This window comes from Kwoniella shivajii, chromosome 7 (genome assembly GCF_035658355.1).
Source record: "Kwoniella shivajii chromosome 7, complete sequence".
NCBI lineage: Eukaryota > Fungi > Basidiomycota > Tremellomycetes > Tremellales > Cryptococcaceae > Kwoniella > Kwoniella shivajii.
The window spans coordinates 396,074-419,217 of NC_085914.1; the positions used below are offsets into that span (position 1 = coordinate 396,074).

The following is a 23,144-nucleotide window of genomic DNA, read 5'->3' on the forward strand; positions in this document are numbered from 1 at the left end:
ATCGTACTGGTACTGAACGGAGTCCTCATGCAAATAAAGAACAATAACAAAAATAAAATACTAGCTACAGCAAGTTGGCAAAAATAGGGAAATCAGGGAATTAGTATTTAAGATTTAACAGAGGTATTTTTTTATGTTATTTTCATTATTGTTTCTAGAATATTTACTTGACGAGGTAATTCCTTGAATCGATCGACTTGCGAGAGATCATTGATGAGTTGGTTCACCGCATATATCGGGAAATGAAGAGGGACTATATCTGTACATGTGTACAGTATTATACCATTGAACTTTACCAAAAACAATCATACATGGGACAGGTGCCTCACTCCCCTTCCTATCTCCGTCCCATCCGGTCAACAATTCAAGGTGAATGCACGTTACGAAAGTAACGAGATAATTGATTATACTGACTACATAATCACACCTCTTGAGCTCAAACGAAAGGAGGAAGGTGAAATGCATTGACCATCGCAGACTGTCATTCGATTCCTAGGGTGGCAGTCCATTCGAGCAGTAACACCAGAAACGAGATACATAGCGCTAAAGACATTGCAAAACCCGGTCCATCCAAGTGTCCATGGTACCGTAGTTGAGTTTCATCCTACCGTTAATTAAAGCTAGTCCATCGCATTGAATTCAGGAACCACACTAGTATAACACTAGTATAACACCCCTTGCTACCAAAAAGCTCAAACGTCGATCATACGGCCTGGTTGAATTTAGTCAATGAAAGCTCACTCGATCATCGGCTTTGATACCTTCTTTTCTATTCTGTGCTATGCTGACCACGTTGGTCAAGACATCAAGGCAAATTCGTGACATTTGTAAAACACCGACGAGCTAGTAAGTTATGATTGAGAGGTATCCCAAACAAATCCGTCGACATAATAAACACTACTTTTTCTCGTCATACCATGTCCCATGATCATCTGCCCTTCTCATATGTTCAGCTATCCCTATCTTGTCTTGATTCACACTCATACAGTCTTGAACGGATTCTTCGCCGCTTTTGAATGGGTTGGTAGACATGAAGCTCTGAAATCTTCTCCTATCATGCTCCAAAGCGAACTGACGCCAGTATACATTTTCTTGACTTATTGCTTGTAGTCGCACCTAGATACAACGTGTTAGCTAAACTTCGCATATTCATCACGACGACAAGCTCTTAGCTCACCTCTTGCATCTTTGCCATGGCCTGACGCTCAGCAGCGATTATGTTCCAATTCAATGTCTCTTCTTTAGCCTTTTCCAAATTTTTCTTTATATTCTCTAATATCATCTCGGTATCTTCTCGTCTCTGGGCTTCAAGCGCGAGCTGATCGGTCAAAGATTTCTGCGCGGATGCATTAGATGAAAGAGTATCAGAGATCGATGATTGAAGTTTGGCAAATCGATCTGCTGAACCTTCGAGCTGTGTCATGAAGTATGTTTCAGCTATCCTTCAACAGCTCGCAAGACGCCCCGACCAGGTCCAGACAAACTCACCCGTTGATGTAAAGTATCAACTTCACCTTGAAGAAACCTATTCCTATCTAACACAATTTCGTACTCTTTGTCTCTATTTCCCATAGACTCGTGCACATTTTCGTCCAACTTGGATATTCTGTTCATCATTTCATCTTGGAACGTCATTGTATCTTGACTCATTTCATCTAATGCTGATGCCGATGTTGAAACTAATTGTGATATCAAGTCATTTGCTTGTAATTGAGATTTCAAGACTGTTATCTGTGATTCTTTTTCGGATAATTTGACTCGACTTTCCAATCGTTCTTTCTCCAGCTATGCCATCTCATGTCAGCTAACATCTATTTCGAGGCATTTGATAATGAATTGTGATTCCGCTTACTTGTTCTTGATATTCCCTCAGCTCAGCTCTCAGGTCCTGTTCTATGCCACCTTTCTCGTTCAATGTTTTAGCCAAATGATCTCTTTCTGACTCGGCAGCTATAGTTCTAGCTATCTGATTCACTTGACCTTCTTTCTCATTCTGTTGTGATAATGTCATTTCCTCCATGCGAGTTATTGTTGATTTCAATTGATCTTTTAATTCTTCGATTTCTCTTTTTCCATCTTCAAGTCTACGTTTTAGTAAGTCATTTCCAGTTCGAGATTCCGATAATCTACTTTTGTAATCGTCGATTTCTTTTCGCAACGGTGCTATTTGACTGTTCTGTTCATCTTGATATGTTGAGTAACGCTCAGTTGCAGACCGAAGAGACTCTATAGCTTGTGAAATGATGGTGGTTTCTGACACCTGTGTAGATGCGACTTCATCGAATTTGCCCATGATCGTATGTTGCCCTGTAATTATAGCTGTGAAAAGATCTTTGTATTGAGTCAGGACCTCCAGTAGTTCAGGGAATTCTGTACGTGTAAGGGGCGATGTTTTGTGTTTGTGTAATGTATGGAGGATGTTCGACTGCTCCTCCAGTGTCGATGTTATTTGTTCGATATCATCTGATCTGATTGAAGCTACAGTTGACTCGTGGTTAGTGTCTTTTGGTATCATTAGTGTCATCTCCGTACGGCCCGAGTCGCCAAGACGACACTTACCTTGAATAGCATCGACGATGACTCCCGCAGTTTTCACATTCTGCATTGATGTAGCTTCGCATGATGTAGGAGAAGGTAATTCTGGACTAGGTGCAGTAGATCTACCTGTTCTGTGATCTTCTCTCCTGTAGCCCACCTCATCTTGGCAATCTACAAAGCCTTCCATCACCTTCATAGTTTCAACATGTTCATCCATTCGAATGATGTCTCGGGAAGTTGGGATCACAGGCGACCCCTCAGCCGTCATATATGCCCCTGTAGTAATTGTTCCTTCCGGGGCTTGCGCATCATCCAATCTGGAATGAGAGCTGAACGTTGCAGAAGTCGGAGGTGTCTGTAGTGGGATCAGTGGAAAAGACTTGGTAGACCCTTGTGCTGCTTGCGCATTGTGCTTGACTTTCGGTGAAAGGGGATCTAGTCCAGAGTTTCCCACGTTTGGTGGACCATGTATCCTTGTCGAAGCAGGGGCATCAGGTGCCGCATTGACTTCTGACTGGGAATGGAGTGGTGGCTGAACAGGAAGGGAAGAGTTAATTATGAGCTGTTCTAGAGGGATAACAGATTCGACATCATCAACAGATGGAGTATCCAATGGATGGTACGAGTTCTCTTCGCTATGATTTGAGGAAAGACGAATCTCTCGAGAAGGTCTTCTGGAAAACGATGATCTGGAAGGATCTGTACTCTGGCATAGGTTCATCAGCTCAATGACAGATTGAACAATCAAACAATAGCTGACCATCCACTTACTTCGTCGAACGACCCCGAAAGTATCGATCCTTCGTTGGGTCGAGGAGAAGCTTCCCTTACGCCCGAGACCTCGTGAGGCACGACTTCTGCACCGCGGAGGACATCACTGAGGTCTTCATCATGGTGCGAACGATCGCTCTGTACACCAATCGGCGTCGATGGTTCAAAAGCAACGATATCAGCTCTTCCTCTTTCTGGCGATGATACTGTCGGGGCTAGTGCCGCAGGAGCTCGTCCAAAGTCGTCAAGCCTAAAAGGAGAGGGAAGGATGGGCTCATTTGAGTTTGAGGGACCGGTTGTACCAAACCGCCGACTTGTAGTGATCGGTGCCTCAGAATGCGACGTAGTAGAGGAGATACTGTTAGTGATCGGAACCAAAAGAGGAGCTGTAGGTTTGAAAAGTGTGCTGGTAGGTGCTGTAACAGAGTTTTGAGAGAAGACTAAAGCGTTTTCTGTGAGTCGAGGTGTAGCTTCATTATTCCTTGATGTGATAGATGCCGCTTCATGGTTCGAATTGTTGCGAGCAGGGAAGTCAAAGGTAAAGGCACCTGAACTCGCAGCGAAGGATTGAGGCGGAACGAAAGCGGAAGCTGTCGGACGGAGTTTCTTAGCTATTTCGCTGGATGATATTTGCTCATGATGTGAAGCATCCGGTTCAGTCACTGGGGGAAGACTGTGTGGCAGATCACTGGGTCCGTGTGCAATTGCCGAAGTAAGGAATTCACTGTTGAAGAAGTTGGAACTTGCAGATGATGGAAAGAATGGCGCGGCATCCGGATACAATGACTGTTGAGAAGCTGCAGCAGGTTGAATCAAAATCGATTTCGGAACGAAGGGTTCCGCAGTTGGGTTAATCTCTGGTACTTTGAACCCCAATAAAGGCTTTTGAAGATCGGAAGGTCCCTTTCCCTTTCGATATCGTATTGCAGGTTCAGGAACAAGTTTCGTCATGTAAGCAATATAACCTTCTAGTCCCTGTCTTTTATCGAAAGGTTCCGTTGTGGGATGAATCTGCTCTACATCTAGTCGAGGTTTCTTTACTATTGTTGGAAGAGGTAAGTAATCACCCATCAAGTCCTCCTGGGTCTCGTCGTGTTGATCCGTCGATGCTTCCGCCAATACCTTGCCTATTTGCTTGATAGCCCATTGTCTCGAGTTGAGCAAATTGCTGCTTAAGCCCGTCTTCTTATCAGCCTGTGAGTGAATGGTCTGCGATGAATCCTAGATTAGCTTTCACGACCCAATTGTACATCCATCACTTACCGCTGTTTGAGCGCGATCTGACACATCGTCGTGAGCAGGTCGTCTAGCTTTTATCGATCTAACAAGCCTTTCTCCAACCTCTTGAAGCTCAGCAGGCCTCTATCAACTTTGTTAGCTGATTCCGAGCGGTGGGCTCCAGGTGGTATTCAGCTCACCTTGTTCATGTCGTCCCGAAACTCATCTGACTTCCATACATTATTGTTTCCGTCCTTTTGTTCCGAGGTCTGTGATTCGACAGGAACCTCTTCAGCCCAAGCATGCAGCTTGGATGGTCCGGGAGATGAAATCAAGCTCTGAGCGCTTGGATCCATGTGAAGTGGTACCAGTCGAGAAGGGGCGGATCGACTCTTAGAACAAGTATCATCATGGACTTCATGAGCAACTTTGAAGGAATTATCGTTTGATGCACATTCCAATCTCGCCGGACTTGAAACAGCTTCTTCATCTTCTGACCTACTTGCTTCATCTTCATCGTCATCACCCCATCCTCTCATCTTGGATTTCGATCTTGATCGAGTCTCGAGTGAGAATGATGGCACAGTTGAATTTTGAGAGCCATCTTGCACCGTGTTGTGTCCGTCCTCTACAACAGTATCCTCGAAACACGTTACAGACAAGTCGAGATCCGTTTCAACTTGAGTCTGTAAGCGAGCAGGACTAGAAGTCGACTCTCTTTCATCTTCCCAGCTGGCTATATTGTCGCTCCAGGCTCTCATCTTGGATTCAATGCGTACAGGTAAGGATTTTGGTGACTCTTCAGTGTCACGATTCTTCAAATCCTTATTGATGGGAGAGACTGGGAGTTCATCCCATGGTATATCTTCCTCCTTCTCCTGAGACTTATCTTCGTTGTTGATGAGTTGAGTTGAATCTTCGATTACATTGATTGATCCGTCGCCTTCTTCTTCAGGTCCATCAGGTGCATTCGAAACAGGTGAAGTAGGTTGTAGAAGAGCCGAGATCTCATCTTCTGTATCAGCCACGCCTTGATCGCACGGTGTTGGAGGGCGGATCCTTTTCCAGCAGTCCTGAGTAACATTGTCAGCTGCTGTACAGGGCGATCAACTGTATGTAGCTGACTTACCTGATCAGGTATTGAGACCAAAACTTCTTTTCCTCTCCACACTCCTTGAGTAGCTTCTCCGCTTCCTCTAATGAGAATCGTACTAGGCTCTCGTACAGGCGCACATCCTACGTCGTTCGGCGAGAGAGGTAGCGGAACCCCGGAAGGCGACGTAAGGATCTCGCGTTCAGGCCAAGGGAAAGCTTCTTTCCTAGGTCTCCTATCTTCAGCAGACTGTTCGCCCTCCGAGGGTTCTATCAAAGAGGATGATGGTGGCGAATCAGGTGGCGAATAGCTTGTAGGTGGTGGCTTGAATCTTGCTTGATTCCCTTTCCATCTTGGTTCTGAAGTTTGACTGATTCCACTTGTCTTTCTGGATGGTATCAAAATTTCCCCTCCCTGCGCCTTATATTCGTTCCTAGAAGGCGAAGATTGAGGTCTCTCAGATAACATCTCATCAAATGTCTTACCCCCTGGACCACCTAATACGGCTTTTGGAGGTCCACCTTCTCTTGCTCTAATTCCTCTATATCTTTTTTCCGAGAAAGGACTCAACTCCCCACTCCCATGATGTGGTGAGAGGGAAACCACTCTTCGTTGCTCGACAGGAGAACAGGTATTGTAAGGAGCTGAGAGGACCGATAAAGTCGGCGAGATTATACCTTGATGGGGATAGTTTAGAGGCGATAAGGAAGCTGGAGGAGATTGATCGTTATTCCACGCTTTATTGAAAGGAGGTGGAGTATAGGTATAAGGGTGGTCCTGTTCCGTTTCGAAGTGAGGTGAAAGAGTGCCTGATCTTGACATTCCTAACATTGCTCGATCAGACTGATGGTGTTGACTATGATGGTGAATGTGTAACGATGTAGGGTGAAGTGGTATCATCTGCTGAATGGAGTCATGACTCATTGATTGTATTGAATAATGTCCTGGCATCTTTTTTTGTGCTTGTTGATCGTAATCAGAATAGAATTGATACTCAAATGTTCTAGCTAAAGCTTTTTTGCTCGGTGAGATTCTTCTCTCATATATGTTCTCATCCACTCTGTAATCTACTCCTTGAGCAGACGGATCATCATAATATCCCCTAAGTCTTTTCATACCATCATTGGCGGGAGAAGTGGTTTCCATTGGGCGAAAAGCGAAACTTGACGATGGAGGGTTGAGCTGCATAGGTCTTTCAGAGTGACCTGGATCTTCTCTATAGCTTTGGGAGTGTGAGCTAGATCGTTCGGGTGCGATGGCGGAAGGAGGAAAACGAAAGCTCTGATTGAGAGGATGTGGTTGTCTATTTTGAGGGTATGCATTGTATGGTAGGACATGAGGTGGCTGGTTTGGATTCGGGGAAGTATTGTAGGAGTACATATTCTGCTTCAAAAAGAGACATCAGCCCCGGAACGTATTGTGGGTTATGCTTGTATGAGCAGATTCAGGTATTTACCTTCGTGGACGAAACTCCTTCTTTCTCCTCAAGTCTTGGTCATCTATAAGTCATTAGAGGTCGTTGACAAGAAACAAGATAGTATCTATTTACGATTTTGTCTTGAGTTGAAAGCCAGATCAGATGATACGGTCAGTTGTACTGACACTGGATTGACTTGATGATCAATAGAGTAAAAGTGAAAGAAGGAGAAGTCGATGATTCTGGTTCACACTGTATGCGTGTGCAAGTACAAGTATACATGTACCTTTTGATTAAGAGGGTCAGTGGGAACGCATTGATCGCACACTCGGAATAGGTACAGCATTGATTGGGTGATACTGTCACATTTACCATCCTAGCTTCGAACTTGTTTTCTACTCTTATCATTGATCAAAGATTCAGCTCTCGTACTAACTCGCACTTAACGAAGCTATATGAAAGACATATCACTTACACAAGATTCTCTTTCCCCCGTGTCGTGCGACAATCGGTTAACTCATCCATCCCATCAACACATTGCCCTACTCTGCTTACGGTCATGAAATTGTAACCGACAACTGTGGTCCTCCGAGCAATCCATTCACTTTGTCCATGTCGTTTCATTCTCCCATCACCATCATTATGTGGCAATATAGCAATGCTATTGAGGTGAGCAGCAACACATCACCAAGGCCGAACCACCCCTCGGCGCACAGACCTATCTCATCTCCTATATTCCCGGAATGAAGCCAGAAGCGCGTCATGCTTAATGCTTTGTTAGCATGGTGCCCCGCATTCAATCCCTTCTCCTTTGGTGACATTCCGTAATCATTTAGATCCAGTTTTATGGGTTTGATGACGTCGGAAAATCTTCATTAAAAGTATTGACTGAAGATTTCTATAACACCTCTGAGAAGGTCTTCTTCACACCACCTCTTACATCTCACACTCGGAGTACCGGTCTTGCACGTATGTATCAAGAGCGATAATGGCATTACCATCCACGTACCAGCTGAAACACTCCCTTCCGAATCGGTCCCCAAGTCAACGACCTCGATCACTTTCCTTATCTGAATATCAACCATTGAACTTTGATCGCGATGCCTTGGAATCAGCTTATCAAGCTTCGCTAAACTTACCTTCGAGTCATGCGAGCTCCATCACCGGCCATTCAAGCAGTTTCCGAGGTGCCAGTACCGAGACTGTCGATACTAGTATATCAGGAATGGCTAATGGTACCGGTAACATAACACCTAAATCGAATGATAGTGTTTTGACACATCCCACAGGCGCTTTCGCAGGTGTAGGTGCAGGACATACGTTGACACCACCTCAATCACCTTTACATATCGCTACGACAAAACTTAATCAAGCTTCACTACTATCCCCCGTACCAGGTTCACCACGTCCACCAACTCCTCCACCAAGACCTACAGATGTACCTGATACCACCTTTCCTGGACCTCCTCTTCCCCCGAGAAACGTGCAACAAAGACCATCTCCGCCAGCTCTGCCCATGAGAAGAAGCCAGTCGGATGTGGATATAGCAGGTCATCAACAGTGGGATGGAGCATACGAGTGGATAGAAGGTGATGGTCGTGGTAGAGGAAAAAGGAGAGCTTTACCTGCCGTTCCCACAAATGTTCCTGCTCCTGTAAGCTGTTCCCTACTTCTTAGTATTGATTCATCAGCTAATCATTAGCACGCTCGATAGCAACCACCTCAATGGGAGTGAGTCTTCTTGTTCTCTTCAGCGTCTCTATCGGGGACATCCGTTGCCTCGAAACGATATCATCCGAGACTAGCGGAAGACAACGTCACCTCTCAATGTTCTCAATATACGAAGCTGACTTTTTCACGTTACTCATATAGACCAGACTACAAACCTCAAATCCCAGCCGAGCTTACTGCTTCTTCAGCTTCCTACGCCTACGCTAGCTTAAGTGCACCTCCTCCAAATCTACCGCCCAGAAAGAATCAAAGGACCTTTCAAGTTTCGGATAGACCTACAATGGGGACGGGAACAAGTTCGTACGCTAAGAGTGCCGGCCCCTCTTCAAGCGCGGGACCAAGTAGCTCAAGACCTACCATACCCTCTCAGCCAAGTGTAGGAACCATCTTTTCATCTGAGAATAGTTCTTCTGGATTTCCCATGACTTCACCACCTCTCGGAGCACCTGATTTCCCACCTATCGCTGAGGAGCCTACGCAAAACGCACAGACACCTCGACCTCGCCGAGATGCAGAGAAGGAAGTATTGTTACGTGCACAAGACAGGATGTTAATTTGGTCAACTCATTATATTGATCCAGCTTTGAAACAATCGCTAGTTCAGCTTCCACACCAAGTTACCAATGCAGCTAATATAGCTTTGAGTGGATTATCCAGTGGGCCAAAGACGAGGTACGATTCAACCATAGGAGCGCCTATTGATGGCGTAGCTAAGATGGCGAAAGAATGGGTTGTTTCTCCAGATGGAAGGTTCATCAGTGAACATGGTGGTATTGAATTGGGTTTGGGTATCATCAATTCTCAAGGTGATGGTTGGGGTTCAGATAAAGGAAGAAGAAAAGCTAGAGTGGAAGTGTTTAGCAAAACTGGTGGAGTGAAGGTTGATATTGTGAGTCACGGCTTTTTGACATGATACACAATTCTGACAGTTTCTCATAGGTGGAGTTGGACAAAGATAGACAAATCGATTTGCGAATCGAAACTAAATCAGGCGACGTTTTGGTTTTACTGTGAGTTGCATGATCCCAAATGCTCGACAGTTGTCAGCTGAAACTGTTCTTGGCTTCAGCCCGGATACATTTCACGGTCCAGTACACATCACATCTTCTAGACCGCCCGAATTCCTGTCCATCATCGAGCCATTACTTAAACCAGTGGCAAACCCATACTCATCATTCTACACCACCTTCATGATACCCCTACTACTTGCCAGAGATCCCAAACATTCAAATCCATCAGAGTATACTGCGTCTAAGAAGGTTGAGAGATATGTCCCTGCAAGTTTCAGAGAACAAAGCGATTTGTGGGACCAGGTTTACGGCGGCTTTGCCAGTCATGTTAGAGGTGAACACAGCAAGATGTCCATTAAGAGTGATAAGGGCAGAGTTGTGCTTGGCGTAAGGGAGAGCAAAGATGAGAGGGATGTAGAAGGAATGGGATTGAGAGTCGGGGTCAAAGGTGGTGAAGGGAAGAAAAGGAGGTGGTGGAGGATGTAGGTTTCAGGAGGGGAACTATACGTTTTTAACGAATTTTGTCATTTTCAGAGGGAGTTTTACATTGTCTTCCTTTTACGAACTGCCTGGATACACGAGATACAGTTGACGAACATCTCTATAATGACTTATACACGGATTTTCATCTCTAGGGTATATAATATTGTAGCTTGGTATATACACGATATTTCCTTGGTTTTACTTTTTGATGACATTTTATGAATATGTTAACTATGCCTTTCACGGTGTGGCGGCCTATTCCAGTGTCAGAGGCCGCACATTGGTTTGCGGAAATTCTGAAGGGAATTGTATCGACGGGAGCCGAGAGAAAATCAAAGAGACACAGAGGAGGGAGATGTAAGTCAGGGGGGAACGGAAGGGGCGGAGAGGGAAACAGGAATGAGTGATTAGGTTGTTAGAAGCAACATTCGCAATCGAATGGGCATAGTGGAGTACCTAAGACAACACGATCAGTTCCGGGTTGCGAAGTTCAATACGTTCGAAAGGACAAGACCGCTCACCACCTGCAGTCGGATCTATCTGCAATTCTGCTTCCTTGTAAATCAAAAAACCTTCTTCTGTCTTTCGTCCTTGAGTGCCATGAAGTGCGTCAGCAATGTCGAGACATCGCAAAGTATATTTGGTCCACTGAAAAGGTAAACTCACTTGGACCTTCACCTCTCGAATCAGCGAATAACTCATCATCTTCAACATCTTTATCGTCCCTTTTCCCACTTTTCACTTTAACGCTTTTAACCATTTTTGCTTTTTCAGCTTCCACTTTTTTCCGTATCTCAATCAAAGAAGATGGATCCACAACTTCTTCCACCACTCTCTCTGGTTTGTCAGGTTGAGTATCGACATTCTCCGTTTGAGGACGTTTCTTCTTCTTCTTCTTATTTTCGCCCTCAGTGGGATTTAAGCTTGACGTTGAAGCTTGAGGTGCATCGTAATTCTTGATCTTGGTTTTACTCTTGTCGTTCTTACTTATTTCCCCTTCAACAACATCCGCTTTACGCTTTTTTGGTATAGGAGCAGCGAAGATATCGTCTATCGAAACAATCTCCTTCGTGTTTGAGGGCCCTCCTTTACCCTTGGAAGATGTGGCGAGATTCGTGGCTGGTTTCTTGACCATTCTTATGTATGTACGCTGTATCCATGAAATATGTTTAGATGAGCAGGTGCAGAGCATCAAAAGCAAAATTTCAAAGTTTTACATGTTGTACGGTGGAGTAGAATTGACCGGGTATATACAATCACCGACCGCAGAATACTCGTACATCTCAATCTTGCTTTTACTATCTCATCTATCTTTCGTGACAAGTCTTAGTTCACTGAATTCTTCCACTGTCAACACTTCAGTTGTTCTTGATTTGACAAGCGAAGGAGAAAGCCCCGATTAACCTACTTCACAGTGGATCGTATTCACAATGTCCCCCATCACAGCATATCATTCGTTGCTCCTATCAAACCTGTCGACTGTTCAAACGATCGAATCTGGTTTAAGCAATATAACATGGTTACTACCTGGGAGATTCGAAGACGCCGAATTGGCTTCAGAGGGTCGTGAGTTGATTATCGTCCTGAATACCATCTCTTGTGACCAAGCAAGGTACTTTAAGCTGAATATTTTATTGCGCTGGCACAGTATACGCCTTGTTAGGGTTGATATCTGGTTATCATGATGAGGTGTTACATGCACATATACCAAAACATCTTGCGTTACCACCGCATCCCTTCATCTCTCCCAGCACTGCGGTCACGACTTCAAATCGACTGGACAGTGAAAATCGTCAAAGGATATTACCTTTACTACCTCCTCAATCTGATCACACCCGTTATACCAGATGTTGGAGTAACAAATCACTGGCATATAAGAGAGCAAGTAAAGCTTTAAGTACTATAGGATATCTGGAATTAGTCATTGAGATGATTGCGAAGAGGAAAGGCGGAGATAGGATCAGATGGAGAGTTGTTTTATTCATCGAAATCATTAAGTGAGTTATCTCTCTGAACGAGTATGTCTTTTGAAGATCCAAGTCATCAAGCTGACTCTCCGCTTGTACAAAGGACTTTTTTGAGACTTGTCATACTGCGAATAACTAAGAGACAAGTTCTGTCACCTTCAACACCTCAACGAGAAGTTGATCCATCTTCTTTACCATCCGAACTACTTTCATCCTCAACGACGACAACATCATCTATCGGTCCAGTCAAGCCATCACCTTTAACGCCCAGTATAACCCCCAATGCACCATTGAGAGATCATCTATATCCCATGATAGAACATCTGCCCGATTCTCATCTATCTCACCCGTTGAGTCTGGTACCGGAACTCAGAGGGAAAGAATATATATCCGAGGTTATATGGAGCGCAATTGGCCTTTTGAATGTCCTCTTACTGATGAGAAGTTCAGTGAGTTTCGCTCTGATACGACTTGAGATCACAGAAAGACTGACGTCGAGTAATGAAGCGATCAACCAACGCATCATCTTACAAACCGCTTTCGTTACCCACTCTGTCCCGATCATATGTCCCATACATTTCAGCTATAAGACTTCTCTTCCTCGCGCGATACCTTCGTCCGAAATCTTCTTCACCATTGGTGATCGCCCATAATGCAGCTCAAGACCGTAGATTGCTAGCTAGAGCATTCTTGACCGGTCCAATGTGGTTAGGCTTCACCAGACCTAAAGTGTTGGGTTTAGCCAAGGGGTTAGAACGAGTTCCTATTCTCGGTCTAGTAGGAGAACTCGTCGAAGGCTACTTACCATTGGTAGATGATTATTTCTATTGTAAGTCATTCAGCTGGCGTTCTCAATCTTATATGAGTGCTGATACAATATGATAGATACTTCTTCCTAATTACCTTGGAATCAATGGGGATAATCAAAAAGCATGTTTTGTTGTATGTCGTTAATGTATATGCATGATAATAATACAAGGTTCGTTCTGTAATCGTCTACCTCCATGGACCTGTGCATGACAGTGAGATACTCGTCGATACATCAGTGCTTCTTCTTCATTAGACCCTTCTGTAACCACCTAAGTATGGTTATCAGCTTTTTTCATCACAGTCCTTGAGGATGGCTAAACTCACTTTGGTATTTTCTTCTCCCCTGTTGATATCGGTGCACTACCCGGTTTCGATTCTGAAGCTTGTGGTGTTGAAGCTTGAGACTCTTTTGGCATGGATGGAGGAAGAGGTTGTGACTGAGCTTTTAAGTGGTCTTTTATAGGTGCGGAATGTGTACTTGCTATGGATGTGAGCAGCCTGTCAGTGTACTTGATCTTTTCCCGATGACAAACCAGGTCGAATAAGGAAATTTGAAAGAAAATCTACTTACCATTCATATCCTCATCATCCCATTTGATCAGTAAGACGCTCTGAGGCACCAGCCCTAACTCATTCAACGTTTCTTTGTTCCCTGTACCACCCTGCAATCCTTGCAAGGTTGATCCCCTCACAAATCCATAATTTGCTGGAGGTATAATAGGGTTTTTACCAAGATTAGATTTCTTCGATGTTGAGATGGATGGTATGGGATGTTCGGGGTATTTGGTTTTTGGAGGTTGGTCTGATTATCAAGTCAGCGGGAAGTTTAGATCATTCTGATCTGTATTCAGATGTATCGTATATGAACTTACACAGGACAAATGGTTTGTTTATTACATCTTCACTCAGTGTCGTCCTGACAAAATCATATACTGGCTGTATTCTATTTTTGTAATTTTCCAAGAGACTCATCAGCTCATGCATACATACACTGGGGATGTGATACATTGAATTACAGGACAGGACAAGTCATATCCGAGTTGAGATGAGATATGTCACTTACGGAGACGAACTAGGGAAGATATTTTGTACGATAGTACCGTCTGAGAATTTGATTCTTATCGTAGTCTAAGACCCCAAATAACATATCAGCTCTCAATGATATCCTCAAGCTAATCGCAAATGGCAAAGAAAGGTGAACTCACATTAGGCCATTTATCCTTTTTCAAACGTTCTTTCTCGCTCTTCTCGATATCTCTAAACTTTGAAGTTAATAAAGGAGCTTCATTCAACTTCTTATTACGATTTGTTATGGATGTTTGATGTGATTGAACATCTGTCAAAGTGGGTTCGAAGAAGGATTCGTCAAATTCGGCTATTCACAAGACAATGATTAGTTCAGCTGAGATTATGGCTTCTTTCCCCGAACCCTCGCCTCCAAAACACTTCGCTGCTTTCCCTTCTCCCCATCTTCTTCGGTCTTACCTCTCCCGAAAGCATGTGATATTACAAAGGATTTCTGAATGCGATCAGATGTACTCACTCTTAGGCGTTGATGACTCTGATATCGGGTTGAATACTTTGATATTCCCCTCTTGTTGAGCTGAGCATGCTTCAACGGGAATCAGACTCGATCCGGAATCCAAGTTGGTAGGCTCTTGAGAGATGCCAGCCTCTTTGTTTAGGTCTGTTATTATCGGTGTACTCATGTTATCGGTATTGAGGTTATATTGGTAATGCAAGAAGAATGAGGACGATGATTGAAATGTCGACTTGAACATCTAAGCTGTGACGTACTCGAAGACTGAACCGACGCGTGGCGGTCGAGGTGGAGGGTGCATGGGATAGCGACAACCTCTCAATGTGTGACTTTGCTGTGATCTGCCTCAATTGTATCGTAACAGATGCATGTTTTATCCAGCTTGGCATGAGATTATTTATTTTATTTACAGAGTGATATACGAGAGAAAGAAATCTATGCGACAAAAATGAAGGAAAATGTTAAACGAGAATAAACCAAATAAATCTATATAAAAATCCTACGAAGAAGGTCGATATCCATCCTGGAACACAGTTGAAGGATCTAATTCACCGTGAATGATATCATAGAACAATTGTATTGAAGATTGTCTGACCCAATTCCACGATGAATCAAATGTTCTGGCTTTAAGTGCTGAGAAAACAGGTGAGATACCATCAAGATAAGCATCTCCATGTTCAAGTTTGATGGCGTCGAGTTTAGCTTGGAGCTCTTCAATAGAGGCCTATTTAAAACATCAGCGATATTTCTTAGAGTCGGGTCGAAAAGTTTACTCACCTTTGCTTCGTCCGCCTTCTTTTCACCTGCACGTTGATCTTTACCCAAATATCTCGATAACAACTCCATCTCCCTTTGAGCATGTTCCTCTTGTTTAAGAACGAATGCATCGAATTCTTCGGAGTTCATCACTGCTCCACCACCAGCGCCACCGCCACCGCCACCAGCAGCGGCTCCGGATGACAGTGAAATACCACTGTATGAAGCGTAACTTTGAGCGAGGGTGTCGAGGAATTGTTTGGCTTCACCTTCAGACCCTAATCGTTTTGCAGGTTCGTTGAGGATACCGAAGAATAATGCCGAGTCAGTTCTTAAGGGACCCAAACCCCATTGTTTATTCAAGTGTCCTCGAGCAGCAGAGATATTGAAACCACCAGGGAATTTAGCAGCTACCATTCGGTTCGTCAATGCCATGGCATGTTTACCTAAAGCAGAGTAGCCAACGCTCAAGGCAGCACCAAGCTCATCCAAAGGTAGATCTTCACCCTTCTCAGGGGCAGAGGCGAATTCAACTTGCAAGTCACCGAGAATTTCGTTTTGAAGAGTTGATTTACCACCGGAAAGTTCTTTAAGTGACTTGCTAAGAGGAACTTCAGAGGCTTGCTTCTTGAGTTTTTGTGCAACGATGACTCGAACGGTGTCAACGGCTTTGGGGGGGACATCGTCGACAGCGGCAGCAGCGGGACCAGCAGCAGCGACAGGAGCGGCAACGGCAACGGGGGCGGCGGCGGCGGCGGCAGGAGCAGCCGGAGCAGAAGTGGAAGCAGCAGCCGGAGCTTCTTCAGCGGCCTCGTCTTCGAAAGCGTAATATACCTCCTTTTGGTTCTTGGCGTGACACAAGATTTGTCGTTGAAGTGAGATCGCACCGTCTTGAGCTTCGTATTTAGCCTTGAGTGTTCGACTGGCCATTCCGGAAAGTACGGGACTAGGCCCAACTTCGATGAATCGTTCGAATTTGGCAACGGTGAAGAGGATATCCTGTGTTTCGATCCATCGTACAGGAGATGCGAATCTAAAAGAGGTTAGCGCGAGGCTTGGCAAATATGGATGAACTCACTGGTAAGCAAGACACTCGGTCAAAATGTTGTAAGCGAGTTTCTGCCTTTGCGCAGCGGAATCCCAAGACTCCTTCTCCCAGTTCTTGAGGATAGCTTCCATCCGAGGGGAAGCAGTTTGATCAAAGATCTTCTGCACGTAACTCTTGGTGACCTCGAACGTCTCGGCGCTGTATCAAAGTCAGCGCAAGCACGTGCCAACGACAGAGATACTCACATTAAGTTAGGAATATACTTGCCGACCAACTTATCAGGGTTGAGTTGGGAAGGATCAATCTTCTTCACCAAGTAGTTTCGGAAGGATAAAACTCCTGGCCAGAGGTATCGAGAGTGGAAAGGTACATCGATACCGGGTAAGGGGATGGTAGCGAAACCCCTGTCAAGGATCACTTGACCGTCCTTCTTCTCCTTCTCGATCATCATATCCCAACATCCTTCAATGATCTCGGCGAGTTTCTCTCTGAGTTCTTCTTCGGAAATCATAGTGGACAACTTCTCGAGATCAAGCTTTTGTACCTTGAGCATGTTGAGGACATTGGTCAAAGTAGCCAAAGCTTTAAGTTCACCTGCACATACGTATTGCTGGTTGGCAACGTTCAAGTTGACTATTTGAAGCAAGATATCCTTTTGCTTGCTGATAGTATCGACAATCTCTCTCAGAGCCATTTCGTTGAATGTCTTTCCAACTCTTGAAGGGTTGGCAGCCATCATGGCGTATTGCGATTTACCTTCGGCGTCACGTTGAACGGCTCTTTGCATAGTGATACCTCGGAAGAAGACGACATCGGCGAGGGCCGAGATAGGAAGGACGTCGGCGATTGCAGCAAGAGCAGAGTATTCACCTAAAGAGTGACCAGCAAAGGCGGCGTTGGTGTCGATAAGTCCATGAGCTTTCATGTCGTCGAAAGCGGCTTTCTCAGTAACAACCAAGGCGATTTGAGTATATTGAGTGGCAAAGAGCAAACCTTGAGGGTGGGAGAAGGTGTAGCTGGTGGTGTAGAGATCGATATCACCAAACAGAGGACGCGTCTTGACCTGACCATTGTCATCGATAGTGTCGTAGGTTAGATCCATGTATCGTTGTCGGATAGCTTGACCCTTGATACCACCAAAGTGGATAGTGAGCTCTTTAGGGTTGTTTTTAACAATGTCGACGATGGAGAATCCATATGTTGATCCTAAATGAGCATCGGCGGCATCCCAAACAGCTCGAGCGACAGGAGAGTTGTTGTATAATTCCATGCCCATACCGACTTCTTGAGAACCTTGACCAGTGAAGACGTAGGCGGTGGGTGGTTGAAGAACTTCGGATGTACCGTCAATAACCTTTTCACCTCGTTGATTGAATGCTTCCACTTTGACCACTTTTTTACCATCTCGCATAGCGACATGAGTGAGTTTGACTTGGATTTGATCACCAGGGAGGACCATACCAACGAATCCAACTTCATATGAGACGACTCGCTCAGGATGGTTATCCGCGACAACGGACTCGAGGTATTTTCGAGCAGCAGCACTTGACCACATACCATGTGTGATGGTACCGGGGAGAGAAGCAAGGTCGGAGAAGTAGGGGTTGACATGGATGGGGTTGAAGTCACCGGAGATCTTCGAGTAAGGCTCGTTCGTTGCGGGAGTGGTGAAGATGGCAGATTCGGGATCTTCGATGAGAGAGTAGCCATTCTCGAGAGGAGTGGGCAGGCCAACAGCTTGACCGTGTCGTTTGAGATATTCGACGACTGGGTTACCGTGGAGGTTGTGGGCTTCATAATCAATGGTGGCCACTTGAACAAGAGCTTTGGTGCTGCTTCGGATAAATGCGGCACCTGAAATCTTAACGGCGGAAAAGGACGTTTTGTCTCTGTATCGGAGCTCAGATCTGGTTTTGAAGGTGAGCGTCGTACCGACTTCAAGGGAGACTGAATCGTCGTCCCATTCAAACCAAGGTTTGGCTTGGAGAATACCCACGGAAGTGGGCTTGGTCAACTCGACAACATAATCAGACTCGTCGATGGTCTCAAAGGTGTTTTGGTAGTCGGTGAATTTACCTCGATAGAGGAATGAAGAGGTAACTTCGATGACTGGTTCACCTTGTCGAAGGACGTAACCTTTAACTTTGACAGTCTTACCACTGTCGCTATTGGAGACGGAAACAACTCGGGCTTCAGCGGAACAAGCATCACCAGCTTTTACAGGGGCGACACCTTCGACCATTCGGAAGCCATTGGACAGGTGAACGAGCTTGAGCAAGTCTCCGTCGATATCTGAGGGGAAGATTGCTTTCATGATAGACTAGATGTCAGCGATGTTCTTCTCAGTAATGAACTCACCTGCCAGCCGAGAACAATAGCAAAGTCCATAGGAGCGGAGATTTTGTCGTTTCGAGCGGATTTGAAAGCCTCGCTTTGGTTGCCGACAACGTCACAGAATCGTTGAACAGCTTGGGCATCGACGACAACTTCGTCACCGGTGAAAGTAGTGTCAAGAGCCAGCTGAGGGAGAGTCTCGTTATCACCGAACCAAAGTTTCCAATAAAAGTCCTTGATCTTCTTGTTTCGGCCATCTACAGTTTCATGAATAGGGGCGTAACCCATCTCAGGCTTGTACTTGAAGGCAAAGTGAAGAGGAACAGTGACGCCTCGTCGTTCTTCGTTCAACACAAGAGTAATGTCATTGGTGGAGGAATTGAAAGATAATTCAACAGCTTTGAAATCAGCAGGGTGAGGACCGAAAGACCTAGCAGACCCGTATAGTGTGACTGATGATACCTTGCCGTTGGAAGATTTGATTTCGACGGTTTGATTAGGGCGAGGGGTGAACACTCGTCGGAAGGGGTTGCTGATGTAACCAGCGCCTTGGACCACATTGACTGAAGTCAAAGCAGCACGAAGCCACGATACTTCAGAGCCAGCGACAACTTCAATCCAGTCGTCGACGGAAGGTACGGATTTGCCAACTTTAAGCGTTCGGACATCTTCAGAGGAAGACTCAGCGACAAGCCCAGATTTAGGTTTACCAGCTTTGGCACCGATGTAATCGATCTCGGGAACTCTAGACTCGTCACCACCGTAATATTGCTCGAGAATCTTCTTGGCGAGGAGACCTTCAATGTTACCCAAAATATCCTTGATGGGTTCATCGGCAACGGTAGAGTGTTTCACCGCCATGGGACCTTGAAGGATACAGACTCGTTGAGGATCTTGATCGAATACTGCGTCGATATCTTCTGAAGCCCAAAGAGAGTCCTTCTTGAACCAGACCTCAAAGCTGTTATCAAGGATAGGGATGAATGGTACAGGTTTCTGACTAGGTCGTTGACAAATTGCAAGGAAGTAGGCCTTGTCTTCGGCAGCGACGAGTTGGGTTTTGGCTCGGGGGTAGGATCTGAAGAAGCTCTCGACGGTAGCATTGGGCTTATCAAGGGAAGTGAATGATTGAACGAGTGATTCTTTAGTTCTGATACCATCAACACCGGCAAATCGCTCTTCGACTCTTCGAAGCCAGTCACCAACCAAGTTTCGAAGGGAGACATCGATCCATCGATCTTGCTTGGAGACGTACATGAGTCGGATCATTCGTTGGGTGATCTCCTCGTAGGTCATCTTGCCAAGATCGGAGACAACGGTACCGTCAGCTTTTTGACCGAACCAAGGTTTGTTGAAATCCTTGTTGAGTCGATCAATGACATAATCTTTCTTGTTATCAAGCCAAGCGGCACGCTTCTCTCGGGGTTGAGCGAAGACGGTGTCGTCGAACTCTCTCCAAAGTTTAACACCTCGAGTGGCGATCTTGTGGATGGGCTCACCGAGCTCGGATCGGACAGTAAGGATACCACCGGTTGGTTTGTCATATGTACCCTCCCATTGAGCATCGTCCACACCAGGAGCGTCAACGATGAGTTGCTTGACAGAAGCACTGGTGTCGGCTTCTTTCGCAACCATGACTCGAGATGCGTAGAGTACACCGTCGAAAGGCATGGGTTGGAGGTTGAACATTTTAACGGACCATTCACCAGAGATGCTATACAAGGGTTAGCATGGTTCACAGAGTAAATGGTAATAACTTACTAAGGCCATACGTCATCTGCACCACCGAAACCAGATCCAGCGATAAGAGAGATGTTGGGGTTTTGTCTGATTGACGCGTAAGTAGCGATGATGGGTTGATGGAAATCCTCGCAAGAGTGGTGACCCCCTGCTCGACCACCAGTCCATTGCAAGATGATGGGGTAGTCAGGATTGGCCGCGGCGATATTGACAACTTGTCTTAAACCTTCAACAGATCCAGGCTTGAAGGAGATGTGTTTGATACCAGCGGATTTGAGAGCGGTGATAATCTCGGTAGCTTTCTCCGAAGAAGGAATACCAGCCGCGACACAGAAGCCCTCAATAGGAAGACCTTCTCGTCGCATCTCTTGCCACAGGGGGAATTGGAATGAGAATTGACGTTGGTTGATATATAACGCGTTGAGGGTGATACCGACACCGGGCTGAGTTTGTCGTTGTATTTCCGCGACTTTAGATCGTAAAGCGGCAGGGTTGTAGTGTCCACCACCAGCAAGCTCGATGTGGAAGCCAGCATTGAGAGTGGCAGAAACGAGGGAAGCTCCAACAGTACATGGTGTCATACCGGCGACCATGATAGGGGGTTTACCTAGGAGTTGTGAGAATGGGGTGTCGATGTGGATTTTGCCGTCACTGGAGAGGGGTTAGCTGGTCTTTAAGGGTCACTCAATGCACTTACAGAGTCTTGACGAGCTTTGGAGACCACTCTTTGGCCCAGATAGGCTCTCTCTTGACGTTGTTTGCATCGTACAACTCGGCAGCAGCTCGACCTTTTTCTCCCACTACCACAATTCTCACACCCCGACCTTCAGTAGCTCGACCGGTCAAAGGACCAATACCTGAGTTTCCACCAGGTCCAAAGTCTATAGCGTGAGTAGCAGTGGAAGGGAAGTTAATTGCTTTAGACCAGTGAATGTGCTTGGTGAAGATCTGGTCAGAAAGCGAGTCGGTGAGGGAAGTCTCGAGGTTTCGTAGATCAGTACCTGTCAGATGTCAGCGATGATGAATTGCTAAAAGAAATGACCTACCATCTTCCGTATGATAGACAGCAATAGCCAAATCCGCAGGACTCCAAAATTCTTCTCCACTCAGGTCTTGCTGCGAGAGCTTCTCAGTAGCACCCTGAAGGTATGTGCTGTGGTATGGCACGTTGACTGGTAGGAATCGAGTGGTGAATACCGCCTTCCGTTTGGAAAAGGGGATTTTGCTTTGATCAAGACCAGCCGGAGCCATGACTTTTCGTAAAGCAGTGGCAAGACCGTACAAAGCCTTGGCAGGGCCAGTAGCGACAAAAGAGGTAGGACCGTTGTAAAGGGAAATGCCGATTTGTGAGTTGGATGGAAGGTGGGCATTGACCTTTTTGATGTGACCTTCAAGAGGTTTTAAGGATAATCCACCAATGGTAAGCATAGGAGTAGGGACACCTTCATTGTTGGCGACTGAGTCTGCGACGATTTGAGGTTCAAGAGAGAGCAAAGGGAAAGCTTCTTGACCACGTAAACCGATATAAAAGAGGTGTTTGATGGCTTTGAGAATGTTCTCGTTGAGTGATTGCCATGAGCTGGAAGACGCAATAGCGACGGCTGAGATTACACCTTGAGAGTGACCAGTAGCACCCTTGAATTTGCTGCGCAATTCTCCTGGAGTGAGATCGGCCACCCGACACGACACGACATATTGAGCGAGTTGTGCGACACCGATAAGGGGGAGAGAGAGGGGGATGGAAGCGAGGTATTCTACTGTAGGTCGAGGTGATGATCCATCAAGCCATGATACGAGGTCTAAACCGTGAGAGTAGTAGGCGAAACCATCGGCATCGGCTTTCTCACCGAGGTCAAGAAGAAGAGATGTTATTTGGGTTAAAAGTGGTTTGACAAAGGGGGTGTAAGTATCGTAAAGCAATTGAAGCTCGCCAAAGTAGTGCTACATCTCGTCAGCATAACGAGCAAAAGGAAGAAGTATATGCTCACCTCGTTTACACCTTGACCACCGAAAAGAGCGTAGAGCTCTGCGGAGCCGTCCTTGGCTGCCTCGAATAGAGCAGAAGGGTGGGCAACCTTTACTTTATCACCAAGAGCTTCTCGTGCTGTTGAAAACGCTTTGAAGTAAGCTTTTAACACTTCTGCTCGAGATTCTGGTTCGAACGTTTGGACGAGGGAGTGTACGTTTACTGATGGTAAGAAGAGATCGTTGAATCTATCGTATGCTGCTGAAAGGACTTGGGCGAGTTCTGATGAACCTTGGTCCGCGTTGACTTTATCAGCAGCGAATGAGAGGAATCTAGCAAGGAGTTTCACTTGAGGTTCTACTGAGACTTGTTTAGGCGTATCTTCCTCGTCGTCTACCACCGGTGCGGGATCATCATCTTTACCAGATCTTGAATCGTGGAATTGTTGAGCGAGAACCTCGGAAGTTACCCAAGCTGAGAGAGGGGAAGCTGGTACGAGGACTGAAACGCGGGTGGAAGATGAGTGTAGAACAAGAGGTCGGACAGGAGTAGAGCTGCTGAAGAGGGACGCCATGTTGGGCGGTTGGAGCTGCTCAGACTCTTTCGTGGTGTTACAGGGGGGAGAAGGGATTGATGGGGAGTGACAAAGATAGCAAACTGAAGAATGAGATGATGAATTGTTCAAGTGTAAATAATTGTCAAGCTATACAGGTTTAGAAATA

The 23,144-nt window shown here is 45.6% G+C and overlaps 6 protein-coding genes across 6 annotated transcripts; 2 read left to right on the top strand and 4 right to left on the bottom strand.

Annotated features, from left to right (window-relative positions):
• Positions 1-897: 897 nt before the first annotated feature.
• Positions 898-7,000, bottom strand: IL334_005268 (uncharacterized protein; the record flags this gene model as incomplete). The annotated part of the gene is made up of 9 exons (XM_062936981.1): positions 898-1,116; positions 1,178-1,414; positions 1,489-1,785; positions 1,853-2,478; positions 2,560-3,244; positions 3,310-4,518; positions 4,573-4,671; positions 4,728-5,600; positions 5,657-7,000. The coding sequence occupies 9 exons, from the start codon at positions 6,998-7,000 to the stop codon at positions 898-900; spliced, it is 5,589 nt and encodes a 1,862-aa protein (XP_062793032.1).
• Positions 7,001-8,025: 1,025 nt separating this feature from the next.
• Positions 8,026-10,264, top strand: IL334_005269 (uncharacterized protein; the record flags this gene model as incomplete). The annotated part of the gene is made up of 5 exons (XM_062936982.1): positions 8,026-8,691; positions 8,752-8,768; positions 8,910-9,657; positions 9,708-9,778; positions 9,838-10,264. 5 exons carry the CDS (start codon positions 8,026-8,028, stop codon positions 10,262-10,264), a joined length of 1,929 nt encoding a protein of 642 aa, XP_062793033.1.
• A 412-nt stretch (positions 10,265-10,676) lies between these two features.
• On the bottom strand, positions 10,677-11,396 carry IL334_005270 (uncharacterized protein; the record flags this gene model as incomplete). Its single annotated transcript, XM_062936983.1, has 3 exons — positions 10,677-10,717; positions 10,783-10,851; positions 10,928-11,396. The coding sequence occupies 3 exons, from the start codon at positions 11,394-11,396 to the stop codon at positions 10,677-10,679; spliced, it is 579 nt and encodes a 192-aa protein (XP_062793034.1).
• Positions 11,397-11,691: 295 nt separating this feature from the next.
• IL334_005271 (uncharacterized protein) lies at positions 11,692-13,127 on the top strand (the record flags this gene model as incomplete). Its single annotated transcript, XM_062936984.1, has 5 exons — positions 11,692-11,827; positions 11,910-12,258; positions 12,332-12,677; positions 12,736-13,057; positions 13,114-13,127. 5 exons carry the CDS (start codon positions 11,692-11,694, stop codon positions 13,125-13,127), a joined length of 1,167 nt encoding a protein of 388 aa, XP_062793035.1.
• A 143-nt stretch (positions 13,128-13,270) lies between these two features.
• IL334_005272 (uncharacterized protein) lies at positions 13,271-14,747 on the bottom strand (the record flags this gene model as incomplete). Its single annotated transcript, XM_062936985.1, has 7 exons — positions 13,271-13,307; positions 13,363-13,519; positions 13,610-13,840; positions 13,911-13,981; positions 14,102-14,166; positions 14,244-14,413; positions 14,582-14,747. The coding sequence occupies 7 exons, from the start codon at positions 14,745-14,747 to the stop codon at positions 13,271-13,273; spliced, it is 897 nt and encodes a 298-aa protein (XP_062793036.1).
• A 330-nt stretch (positions 14,748-15,077) lies between these two features.
• Positions 15,078-22,996, bottom strand: IL334_005273 (uncharacterized protein; the record flags this gene model as incomplete). Its single annotated transcript, XM_062936986.1, has 9 exons — positions 15,078-15,302; positions 15,356-16,367; positions 16,413-16,580; positions 16,628-18,651; positions 18,741-20,430; positions 20,478-21,107; positions 21,154-21,457; positions 21,503-22,397; positions 22,445-22,996. The coding sequence occupies 9 exons, from the start codon at positions 22,994-22,996 to the stop codon at positions 15,078-15,080; spliced, it is 7,500 nt and encodes a 2,499-aa protein (XP_062793037.1).
• Between the last annotated feature and the right edge of the window lie 148 nt (positions 22,997-23,144).